Raw genomic sequence first — 12,016 nt, 5'->3', positions numbered from 1 at the left:
TTCTTCATGAACAAGCACTGAAGCTCAGGATTCAAAAGTAATAACTTCCACCAGTCGATATCAATACAGCGGATAAATAACATGATGCACCAACTTAAATAGCACATTGCGGATGTCGCTCAAGAACAAAGGTCAGAACAATCATTCAGCAGGAGAACACTTGGCTGCTAGTTTCAATCACTAGCAGTCTCGGGCCTGCCAAGGCACTCAATTTTCTCAAACCGCGTACTCAGTTCAATGAAAAATATTGTTCTACAAAATGTTTTCTTAAGAAAAAACAGTACCACTGAAGCAGCTTCGGGCACGAGCACTTGCATGCAACAGATATTTCTCAAGAGCATTTAAATTTACAATATTGAGTAACAGATTATTTTAACCTTGTTCAATCAAGAAGAACTGATGAAATCTCCTTTCCCTTAATTCAAATGTTTTACTTCTTTCCAACCTTGAACACTTTTGGTAGTCCAACTCACTTGATCTTTAGATATGAAATTAGGCTAGCACTTTTGCTGCTGGCAATGGCTTCAATCTTATACATTTCAAAGTATTGAGTGCAGCGAGAATCATTCTATGCACATGGCGAATGAGCAGAACGCAAAAGGGGCATCCCATTCCTCACGTGAAGTCGAAATGCAACCCTCTCAAGATTCAATGTTCTTAACCAACGATCGTAGAAACGATGGCTACAGATTGTTCTTCTGCGTCAATGTGTCAGCACTGCTTTTTTATAGTGTGTCCTACTAGACCATCAGGTTTAGGGAAAAAATGTGTTAGCTGTGAATTTCATCCAGCAAAACTTGTATGGATGGAGTTTCAGATAATAGCATGATCATAATCATGAGGGGTTGATAAAGAGATATTGAAGCAGTGGAGCAACCACTCCCACACTTAAACTGTTTCCTAGCATTGCATAACTGCACCAAAAAACCCAAAGGGATATGTTAGCAAGCAATTCTTTTATGAAACCCAGAACAAAATTGCTAAAATCTCGCAAAGTAAAGCCAGGAGCCCAGGACGAACTGTAATATCACAAGGCAACTTGGCGTCATATTAATGTTACTTGTTTGTTTGTTAATTTAATTGTTCACTTTGTGTAAATATGCTGTTCTAGATAAGGTCTGATCGCCTTCTATCCAACTCAAACAATTAGATGATCAGAAACATCATATACTCCCCTCTTTTTCATGTTATATGACACTCTCTCTGTTGTAGTCAGTTCCAAAATGAATGACACCTTCCGTATATGGAAATTCTTTAATTTTAATTCTTTAATTTTAAACTTCTCATTTTACCCTTAATAATATAGTCTTATAGACATAAAAATGTCATGGCGTGTTTAAGACCACAAGTTCTAATGGTAATGATGATATGTACAAAAAGTTCTTTCTTACTTAAACTGAGGGCTTTCTTTCTTAAACTCAGGGCCCAGTCAAACACCACTATATAAAATGAAGCGGAGGGGGCACACTGTTTCTAAAATAAGAGAAGTCAAAATGACTAGTAGCAGGACAGGGATATGGACAAATTTCAGTCCAAGATCAACAGTGTCCTTAAGGCCTATGCAACATCACTTTCTATGAATAACAAACAACAATTATAGACTAACTATTTGAACTACAGGATAGCAAGAGTTAAGGAAAAAATGATTCATTAATAATGAAGTATGAGTACTGCGAAAGAAGATGTACCATTGGCGAAGACTGATCTGTTGTGGAAACTGGAAGTCTTCTGGAAAAGAATGCAAATTCGCAACCTACAATCAAGAGTCGTTAGATGTCTTGAATCTATATTGCTTTATTTCCCAAAGAAAGCTAAAAAGTAAGAAAAGAGAGCTATTTCACAAAACTGAAGAGAATGAATACCTCCCTAGGTGTGAAGTATCTAAGAGACAGATCCTGCAGTGAAGGTGTTCTATTCTCTGTCTTTTCCTGTATTTATGAAATGGTACCCCATGAAATCACTTGAGAGCAATATTTTCAAAAGTGAAAAGCAAAAAATAATGACAAGGTTCATGAGGCTTGAAGAGCATGAAGTGAAGTGCACGCTTCTTTTAAGTTGAGTGCACAAGTTACGAAAAATTTAAAGCTAGTGAACACATATGAGTTTAGTACCATAACAGCCAAACTGCAATCAAAATAACTAATTTCAGCCTCCGATGTACAATAGTGCCGCTACTAATTGAAATCCTCAAAATTGAGAATGCTTCTTGCTGAGATCACTTTTACATCATTGTTTGAAGCGCATGGCTTCTCCATGAAGCAATAAACCCTCGTTTCGCATCGTTTTAAGCGACGAAACAATGACTATTAATACCACTACTGGAGAGAACAGAATGAGTGGTCCAACAGAAGTATAAAATATACAGATCAAACTAAATAAAACAGAAGGAACGTTTTGATTAATCGGGGAATCAAAGAAAAAAAGCTAAACTTTCAGATTCACAGGACTTCATCTTGGCAACTAGAGAAACCAGCCTTCAGCAAGTGAAGGAACAGTTAAGTATTTTAGTATTAGAGACAAAAGTAAGTCACAAAGAAATCCTACTTTCATAAGCAAACCTAGAACCAACCAACAGGGCAGTACATATTATACAGTTATCAAATAAAAAAAATGTACAAGTAAATAAATTGTTTTTCAAGTAGATAAATGACCACAATAATTTTGTTACAACGATGCTTTCCCGGTCAACTTGTGCATATCAGGACAATTACACTGGGTATCCGCGTCCTTCCACTAGTAAATGTACAGGATAACTCCATCCACCAAGACTTAATCTCAGGAGAAATTAATTTTTTCGCCTCTGCTGAATTTGAACTCGGGTCATGAGACACTTTGCTTTGTGTTATATATTAATACTTGAGAGGGTCGTCATTGTTTGCCAAGTGGAAGTTGTGGGGCCCACAAAAACGCATTATTTGTCTCTCCTTATCTCTGCACACACCAGCCCAACTACCCAGCAACCTCCACCCCCCCCCCCACACCCCCACACACACAACACCTCCTCTCCTGCCCACTGCTTCTCTTTCTTTCATTTTCATCTTCTTTTTTCCCCTTCTCGACCCATCTCCCTAACATCCCCTGATGGACACGAGGTGGCCATCATGAAATTAGAGGCTCTTTCAGAACCTCAAGATCCACAATATGTGGATATTTAAAGAGTGGAGAACAAGGTCCGAAGCAATTGGAAACCCAAAAGGAGAAGGAAGAACAAGTGTTAGATTAGCATTCAAATAAGATTATCCAATCCAAAGGGAGAAGGGATATGAGCTCATACATGAATTACTAACGTGTAGTAATTTAAGCAAGGTCCAAGAGGAGGTATGGAGCAAATCCCCAACTCTCAAAGAGTAACCTCAACTCATCATCCAAGATAAACCCCCTTCGAAGAGAAAGACCTATTAACCTATTTATACTAGGGTTCATCATTCTAAGCAAAAATACTTAAAATGTTTTTTAACTAAAGACATGAGGTTTCCTTCTCCTTTTGGGCTTCTAATTGTCTTGGACCTTGTTCTCCACTGTTTAAATATCCACATAAGCATATTGAGGATCTGGTCTTTCTTTTTGAAGGGAGTTTATTTTGGATGATGAGTTTAGATTACTCTTGGAGAGTTGGGGATTTGTCCCATACTGAACCACTCTTAAGTTACTACAAGTTACTAGTTCATGTTCTTTCTCCCTTTTGTATCTCTTATTTGAATATTAATCTAATTAGTTCCAAGATACCCTTTATTGTTTCTTTTAGTTAATTGATTGCATTTCAATTCTAGAATAATCTTTTCTTCTTCCTATTCTAGATTTATGATTTTTGGTTGCATTTACATGTCTAGGTAATTAATACTTAGGTATGCTTTTACCCCAACAATTGTCTTAATCCTTCTATCCTTTTATTGCTTTCCATAATTGTTCTTGGTGTTCATGTGGGGTTGAAGATATCCATCTTCAATTTCTTTGAACTCCCGAGCATGTATCACATCATCCCCTCCCATAAACATTCATCCATCAGCATCTTTAAGTGAAGTTCAGGGAACCGGTAAGCACAACAACCTCAAAATCCACTCAACAACCTCTAGGTAGAAAACCTTCCACAAGTAGGTCCCCTGAACCAAGCTGGCACAACAACATATCTCTCCCCACAGCACCATTCACGATGGCCCTGGCACATTATTCTGCTTTGTCCAAAGGGGTTATACCCAATTGGACCTGGTTATTCAAGTAAACTCAAATTAAATGCTATCAAGTTTCTTGTCAACCACATTTGAATTTTTATCCCATACATGTTTCCAAGGATGACTGTACAACTTTTTGGAACAAATTGGACAAGAGAATAAATTTTAACTGAGTAAAAGATCATTCTAATTGACATTTGTTTGTTGGAATTAAGTTATTGTGTGAGGTTTTTGTTTTTAGGGGAGTACATAGTTGGGCTTATTTGGCACAATAGTCAATCCATCTTCCACTTTCATGTCTTCAATTAATAATCCATTCGTCTAATTATTTCCACCCAATTAATAGAGGAGCACAGAAGACCCAATCGATAACAGTGACCAAGAGCCAACTGAGATACAAACTAGTGACATGGTTTAATGGGAGCGGGATAGGGGTGATGTGACGAGCAGGAGAGAAAGAAGAACAAAATGAAAGAAAAAGAAGGGGTGAGCGGGGGTAGGGGGTTTGCTAGGCTGGTGTGTAGAGAGAGGGAGAGATAAATGAATGATGCATTATTGTGGGCCCCACAAATGCCACTTGGCAAGCAATGACAGTCCTCACATAAATATTATTAGTTGTATTTAACATAATGTAATTCTCGTCTCTTATAGTCTTCATTCCACCTTCATTGACGGCTAGAACTTCCTTAGGTGCTATAACTGCTCCTATTACTCTAATATCTAACATCTAAAAGAACATTTGGCAGTTGAGGGGGAGGGAAGAGAGATAACCTCCATAACAACCACAACTTGTGGTAAAAACGAACCCATGTGATCATCGTGAACAAGACGCACATGGGTCTCACAGAAATAAAGAGATCAAGTGAGGGTCTTGGATTAATTTAAACACAGAAAGAGGCATAAAAGATAAGCTAAAACTCTCATAAAACTATGCGGAACTACTTATTGTAATGGGCTGCGAAGAACAGCAATCAATTTATCCTCCATGTTATGCAGAAGCATGGTTGCATGTCTGATATCTTATGTTTCTTAGAGTTACCAAAAATTTGCATCCAGCTATTCAGTTTCCTTCTCCATTTCTACGGAAAACCGAAACAAGAAATAATATCAAGGTAATCCCATGGAGTAGTGAAACCAACTTTTAGAAGCTACGGTGACTTTCTTAATTGTTATATTATATTATAAAAAATAACAGAAAAAAGAAAACATATTCAAGGAGAAAAATAAACAACAGGATGATACTTTAAAGCTTTACCTGGACAGTTGCCAACAGGGAGCCAGTACCTTTCACATATCTGTAATAGCTTTTTGTAAAACAACAGCAACGCTTTGAATGAGGATAGACAATATCTGTGATCTTTTAAGGATGTAGCCAAATAACAATTGACGAGCAGACAGAGCTATATTATGACATAAGAAACCGAGGAAGCTGTAGGAATCAACAGGAAGAAGGATACCCATGGCACTTCCCCATCTTTCAATTAGACTTGACGGAACAAAGTATACATTATTTTCCTCATCACTTCTATCTGATTTTGCAGAATCATTGGCATGGAAAGAGTAAGTTGATGAGTCCTTCCCATTACCAAAAGTTTTAAATGCAAGGAAATCATCTACAGGTTGACAAGCTTGAAGCAGCTCATCCCAGTACTCTGGTGACTGCAGATGTTCCTTTTCCACTGTGCTTTCAGTCTGTCCAAGTAAAGGGCCAGGGGTCCGAAGAAGCTGATTGTTAAATTCAGGTACTTCAAAGGATAAAGGTTTCCTTTTGGCCTGCAGTAAAGTATTTCCAGTGATTCTTGTGTTTTGCAAAATAAATAAATAATCAATAACCATTAGTTGATTGCATTATATAAACAAGGATAGAACTTACATAGCAATGATTTTTGGTCGCCAATAAACCACATTTGCGTCCTAATTATACTAAACTCCCATGTCTAACTAGTCTTTAACAATTTGTTTGATTGTTAAAGGTTACTTTATTGAAAAACACAGCAACAAGAAAGTGCTGTAAAGGTATATACAGAGAGAGCAGATCATCACTGCTCAAGTGAAAAGAGCCCAAAAAATCTGACATGGCATCTATATCATTTGCAATAGCCATGTTACACCAAAAAGAAAAAAAATAGAGATACATCAGTACTTGATGCTAATTACATATTTGGTTTTGCTTCCAAAAATTCTTGCATACTTCCAAATGGTTCACAAAATAGCAGAGGGGATGAGCTAAGGTTTTCACCTTTCCCTTTCCCATCCCATCAAAGAGCCAGCCCTGCAGTAGCTCCATTGAGCTCCTTGGCATTACCCAGTTTACTCCCATAGTGTTAAGAATGACAAAAAGGTGTTGATTATTTACTTTCCAACTCAAGCAGGTCTTCTGCAATCTATAAGCCTGTCCATAAAGTCATATACACTCTTCCAATAATCCCTCCGTCCTAGATTATGTGCTAGTGATTGGGCGCAGAGGTTAAGAAAGAAAAAGCCATAGACATTTGTGTGGCTATAAATCATCTCATTTAAGGGTAAAATGGAAGTTTAAAGTCAGGTTGTTTCTAAATAAGGAAGTATGATATTCTTTTTGGGACAGACTAAAAAGGAAAATATGCCACATAAATTGTAACAGAGGAAATACTACATAGTTGTTTGTTGCCTATGGGTTTAATGGACATGACAAGTAAGAATAATGGACTAACTTAAGGATAACTCAAATTACATTTTCTTAATAATAAAGAAATTCTCGAGAGCTTTGGTGCATGGTTCAGAACTCAGTGGATAATGGACTCGCCCCTCTAGGACCTCTACCCTTCTCCGCTCAATGGGTTTCATCTACCGCAACTTTTGAACTCGTGACATGCGCCTAATCTACACATTACGGATCGCTCTCTTACCAATACACCAAAGCCCGGGGGCAACTTGAACCAATTACTACAACAAGGTATACCAAGCTACATCTAGCCTAAAATCAAATCAGTACTGCATTTTTACCTTAAAAATGTTAGTCAACTACGTGATCCAAGTTCTTTATAAACGAAGCATCCAACTGTAATCTATAATAAGATTACTTGTAATGATTTTTAAGCATATGAAAAAAGGTAACTGAAGAAGCAGTTAACAGAAAACTCTCGTGTACTGAATATCATTCGAAAATTTTAGAGGAACCATGTCAGTTACTAGATGTTAAGTATTTGACTAAGAGTTTTGTCTTTGCTCGTCTATGCCAAATATGAGCATTGACTTTGACACTTTGTAATCAAATAAAACGATATGTTTTGCTCCGCACAACATGTTTACTTAAGCACAATGCACTTTAGATTGTGAAAGATGCAACTTACAAGTTTTAATTTGTTAAATTTAGTATCTGAGAAGAACCAACAAAACCAGTAGGTTAAACTACCTATCCTTTCCCGTCCATTTGCTGGAGAAAATATGAGAACTTTTATTTAAACATGTTGGTTAGCTTCATAAGCCAAAATGAAGAAATTCTCAAGTTCTCTCCCAATTTCTTTATTTTATTTTTATTTTATTTTTTGTGCTCCTCAGTAATCTGTTTCACACAAAAGATTTTTGTCTTCAAAGAGGAAGTTTCAGTCAGTTTCCATAATGCAGCTCAATCATTTATCATAAATCATATAAGTGTAATACATCACACAATTAACTATACCTCAATCAAAAACTAGTTGGGTTGGGTATATGAATCCTTTGTTACTATTCTGCTCTAGTCAGTTCATTTCATTTTAAAACATTAATAAGTGTAATACATACACAAAATATTAACAACATTACTGATAGACAACTCTTTAAAAAAATTAAAAATAAAAAAAGTCCAGAACACGCACAATGAGTGAAAACATACATGTGATGAAGATGGACAACCAGTCCATATTAGTGATACAAACTCAAAGAGAAGACATAGAGACATACCAAGCAATAATAACGAGGCCGAGAATATGGCAGTCCAAATTGCAGTGGACTCAAGATAAATTCTTGTATAACAAAACTATTCTTTTCCAATATTTCGACCAATATCGCATGGGTATCAGAAGTCTGCAATAAAGGAAAAAGGCTTTACATATCCTAAGATGACCATCTGCCCCAATATGGCATAAGATAGTTGGATAAACTTAGTAAAAACATAGGTGGATTGGAAAGATACAAACCTCAAATCCTACTACATTTTCCACAAAAAGATATGATGGAGGCCGCAATAGCTGTGGTATAAGTTCCAGAATTTTAAGAAATGATGATGCCCGCGCATCACTAGAACCTTTCTGGAGTCCTGACACAAAAATGTAACAAAAAGATTTCAGTTCATATGGCCATAAGGGAATGGGGGAATGCAATTGCCTGCCCAGACATCACGGCTATAAAACAGTGGGGGAATGCAATTCATCACCTTGTCGAGTATATGGCTGACAAGGAGGAGAAAGTAACCAAGCATCAGCGTTGTAGCTGTCAAGATTAACGGCACTCAGAGTCTGAATGTTACCCTATTATAACCCAAAAATATAAACTTTATTAATACTAGTTAAGTATCATAAGAACGTCTGAAACAACCAGTGGATGAACAAATTCTCAGTGAAATTCTTTTTGGTAAGTACAAATTATCAGTGACATTTGTCTAAAATTCAATAGATTAAAATGCTCCCTCCATTTCAAATTGAGCGTCCACGTTATTTTTCATGTGAGAAGAAAAAAGTAAACTTTTCATACATAGTAATGGAGAACTCACATTTACTTCTCTGTATAGAAAAGGAATCAGAAAAACTTAGGTATGCCAGAAATGTTCCTTCAATAAATACTGAATACTTCGAATTTTCGACCCCAAAGACAAACAAAAACTAAATTTAAGAGAAAAGAAATAAGGTTGTTGAATAGAGAAGAAACTCCTAATGATACCTATGTTACTAGAACAGTACTCCCTCCGTCCCAAAATAAGCGTCGTTTTAGCTCATTTCACGCCCATTAAGAAAAACAATAAATACAAGGTATAGTTTACTAAGTTACCCCTATTTATAGATTTTTCTTGAGAATTGAGCACTATTAAGAAGAAATAGTTCTTAAATACAGAGTATAGTTGGAAACAATTACTACTATTTTTTGTCTTGAATTCCTAAAGCGACACTTATTTTGGGACAAATTCTTTTTATAAAGCAACACTTATTTTGGGACGGACGGAGTATCTATTAGTCTTAGAAAGAAAAAATTACTCCATTCAAATTGCCAAAAACAACTAATTGAATAAACTAGTACTATTTGAATACACACCGACAGGACTGTATTTTCTCCGTTGTGTTCATCAACAAAATAAAGACTGGAAAAAGCTACTCCTCAATCCTAATTTACGTGACATTCTTCAAATTTTGATACGTCCAAAATGTTGGATATCATTTCACTAACAACACTTGTATACAATCTTTCACCAGTTTCAAAAGTTCAAATTCAATAAATTTACCAAACTTTCAACTCTGATATGATATTTTATCCACTAAACTTTTGCATTAGCTAAACTAATGTTCCAAACTTAGCCTCAGACACAGTATTTTTTCCTTCATGCATCGCTTCTAGCTCGTATTCTGACTTAGAGGCGTTTAGTCAGCATCTCGCTACTGGCATGATGACCAATTGTGTGAATCAACGGTTCCTCTCGTACTAGGTTGAATTACTATTGTGACGCTGTCATAGGGTAAGTAAAACTAACGAGACAGGTAACAATACTTGAATAAGTATAAAGTAAATTAATCATTAACACAAAACAGAACAATACCTGAAAAGGGCGGTGACCGAAATTGTGCTGATAAACGTCATTAGCGAGGTCATTTATGTCAAAAGCTTCAACAACGGTGGCGTTGACGTCAGCTTTGAGGAGAGAATATCGCATGCCGCCAATTCCACTGTAGAACTCCAGCACTCGCAATGGCTTTCTAGAACCTTCCAACTCCATCAACAATGGGATTCACAGCTTTGCAAGTTAGACCGATATTTGTTCGGTCGGAGGGGGTGTTCCGTAATAAGGTTCAAGAGTTTTTAACCCAAAAAGAAGTGTCCCTTAAGTTTTAGAATTAATCTATTTTGGTCCTATTATACAACGCTGCTTGACGTATTTAAGCAGGGGTTTGGTCATAGAAACCAAATATTTTTCACTTCATTTAGAATTTTTTGAAGTTAGAGTTGTGTTTGGTTATAATTTTACGAAAAAAGTAATTGGCTAGTTCAATGTACTGAAAGTGAAAATAGGGTGTTAGGTGTTTTCTAATTTCTAAATACAACTGATTTTCATGGCCAAATAAAGTGGAAAAAATTTAGTTAAAAAAAATTGAATAATTCTCATGGCCAACGGTCCCTGTTTATAAAATTACTACACTGTCAATACAGCCTACTCTAATAGAATTTATATGTAATATAAAGCTAGGCATAGATAAGGTGATGTGGCACCTCTCTATGGCTAGCATAAAAAATCAGTTTTTTTGTAAATTGTTATTCAATGTTATCGGTTCTTTCTTTTCTTCTTTTCCTACTTTCTTTATTTTAGGTAGATTTTGTCTTTGTGATATGCATTGAGACCATTTCCGACGTGATTTTTTATATGTGTTTTTAGATCTTTTCCAACTAGAAATGCTTAACATTAGACTATTAATTATACCAACACCCTATAACAATATTGAGCCAATCATTTATGTGGAAGAGGATTTGCAAAGGAAATGGAGTCGCTCTTCAAGTTTGATTGCCCATTCTTATGAAGGTGGAGTTTCATTTAATTTCTCGGCATATAAACATCACAATATGACCTCCTTACAAGCTTGCAAAATGTATGTAAAACTTGATTAGTACATCAGTAATCAATTGTATTTTTTGTGCTATATTTATTGTGGCTAAATTTATATCTCTATATATTATAAAGCTAGGCATAGACAAGGTGATGTGGCGCCTCTTAATGGCCACCATTGCTACTTATCTTTTTTCTCCTTTTTTTGGCATTTTTTCCTCCATTTCTCTACATAAGTAATTAATTAGATTAACATAAACAAAAAGCTTAATAAATTAAATTAACTCCGTTGAACTCTCGTAACATTTCACCAAGTTTCATTTTGCCTTCGCGTTCCCCGAAAAGCCCAAATATCGAGAATTATTTGCATTCCCTTTAAATATGAGCAAATCCACATTATTATTACTATTCATTTGCATTCTATTTGAATGAAAAGAAACGGCGCTAATTCAGCCCGCGACAACATATTTCTTGCTACCTTACATTTCTCTACAATGAGGTCAAAAGCCGTTTTTTCCATTCCTTCCCACAAGTCTCCCACGTTTGTGTATCCGGTAGAATAATTCTTAATATTAATCACTGCTTATAGACTATTGCTATCTTGTGCTTTATTATTGATCCTTCGTTTGTCTTAGATTAACCTTTCACTAGCGTATATTTGCTTTACTGGCTTTGGTGAGGGATGGTAGACTAGGGTCATTTCTCGGTTGGGATCGGCAAGGTTGGGGGGGCTAAGTACGAGAGAGAGGGCTCTAGGTTGAGAGTAGGTCTTGGAATATTGGGACTTTACTCCGGGAAAGTCAATAGAGTTAGTTAAGATTCTTAAGAAAGAGGAGGATTAATATGCACTTTGCGTCCAAGAGACTAAATGGGTAGGACCTAAAGCTAAGGATGTGGACGTACAAGCTTTGGTTCTCGAGGCAAGTCGAGGTATAGGAATGGGGTAGGGATCTTAGTAGATAGTGAGCTTAGCACTGGGTGGTAGAGGTTAGGAGGGTTAATTACAGGATGATGGCGATTAAGTTAGTCGTTGGAGGTTTACCTTGAACATTATTAGTGCCTACGCGCCCGAGTGGGTTTGGAC

The 12,016-nt window shown here is 36.4% G+C and overlaps 1 protein-coding gene across 7 annotated transcripts; it reads right to left on the bottom strand.

Moving 5' to 3' along the window:
- On the bottom strand, window positions 1-10,211 carry LOC132029750 (tRNA (cytosine(38)-C(5))-methyltransferase 2). 7 transcript variants are annotated; one of them, XR_009407909.1, is made up of 10 exons: window positions 9,934-10,211; window positions 8,557-8,656; window positions 8,327-8,511; window positions 8,091-8,213; window positions 5,627-5,942; window positions 5,425-5,526; window positions 5,112-5,248; window positions 2,112-2,318; window positions 1,863-1,928; window positions 1,691-1,753 (listed from the first exon to the last, which is right to left on the bottom strand). XR_009407909.1 is itself a non-coding variant. In XM_059419088.1 (9 exons), the coding sequence occupies exons 1-9, from the start codon at window positions 10,108-10,110 to the stop codon at window positions 836-838; spliced, it is 1,206 nt and encodes a 401-aa protein (XP_059275071.1). In that variant the 5' UTR covers window positions 10,111-10,208; the 3' UTR covers window positions 1-835. The 7 variants fall into 7 exon arrangements, 5 of the variants coding, with proteins under 5 accessions (XP_059275071.1, XP_059275072.1, XP_059275074.1 ...); XM_059419088.1 differs by lacking the exons at window positions 2,112-2,318; window positions 5,112-5,248 and adding an exon at window positions 1-914 and having other exon boundaries at window positions 1,689-1,753; window positions 5,425-5,519; window positions 9,934-10,208; XM_059419089.1 differs by lacking the exons at window positions 2,112-2,318; window positions 5,112-5,248 and adding an exon at window positions 1-914 and having other exon boundaries at window positions 1,689-1,753; window positions 5,425-5,519; window positions 8,327-8,445; window positions 8,563-8,656; window positions 9,934-10,203.
- Between the last annotated feature and the right edge of the window lie 1,805 nt (window positions 10,212-12,016).

The sequence above is a fragment of the Lycium ferocissimum genome, chromosome 9 (genome assembly GCF_029784015.1).
Source record: "Lycium ferocissimum isolate CSIRO_LF1 chromosome 9, AGI_CSIRO_Lferr_CH_V1, whole genome shotgun sequence".
Taxonomy (NCBI): domain Eukaryota; kingdom Viridiplantae; phylum Streptophyta; class Magnoliopsida; order Solanales; family Solanaceae; genus Lycium; species Lycium ferocissimum.
Note: the sequence above shows the minus strand (reverse complement) of the source record. Positions and strands in the feature narration are given on the sequence as shown.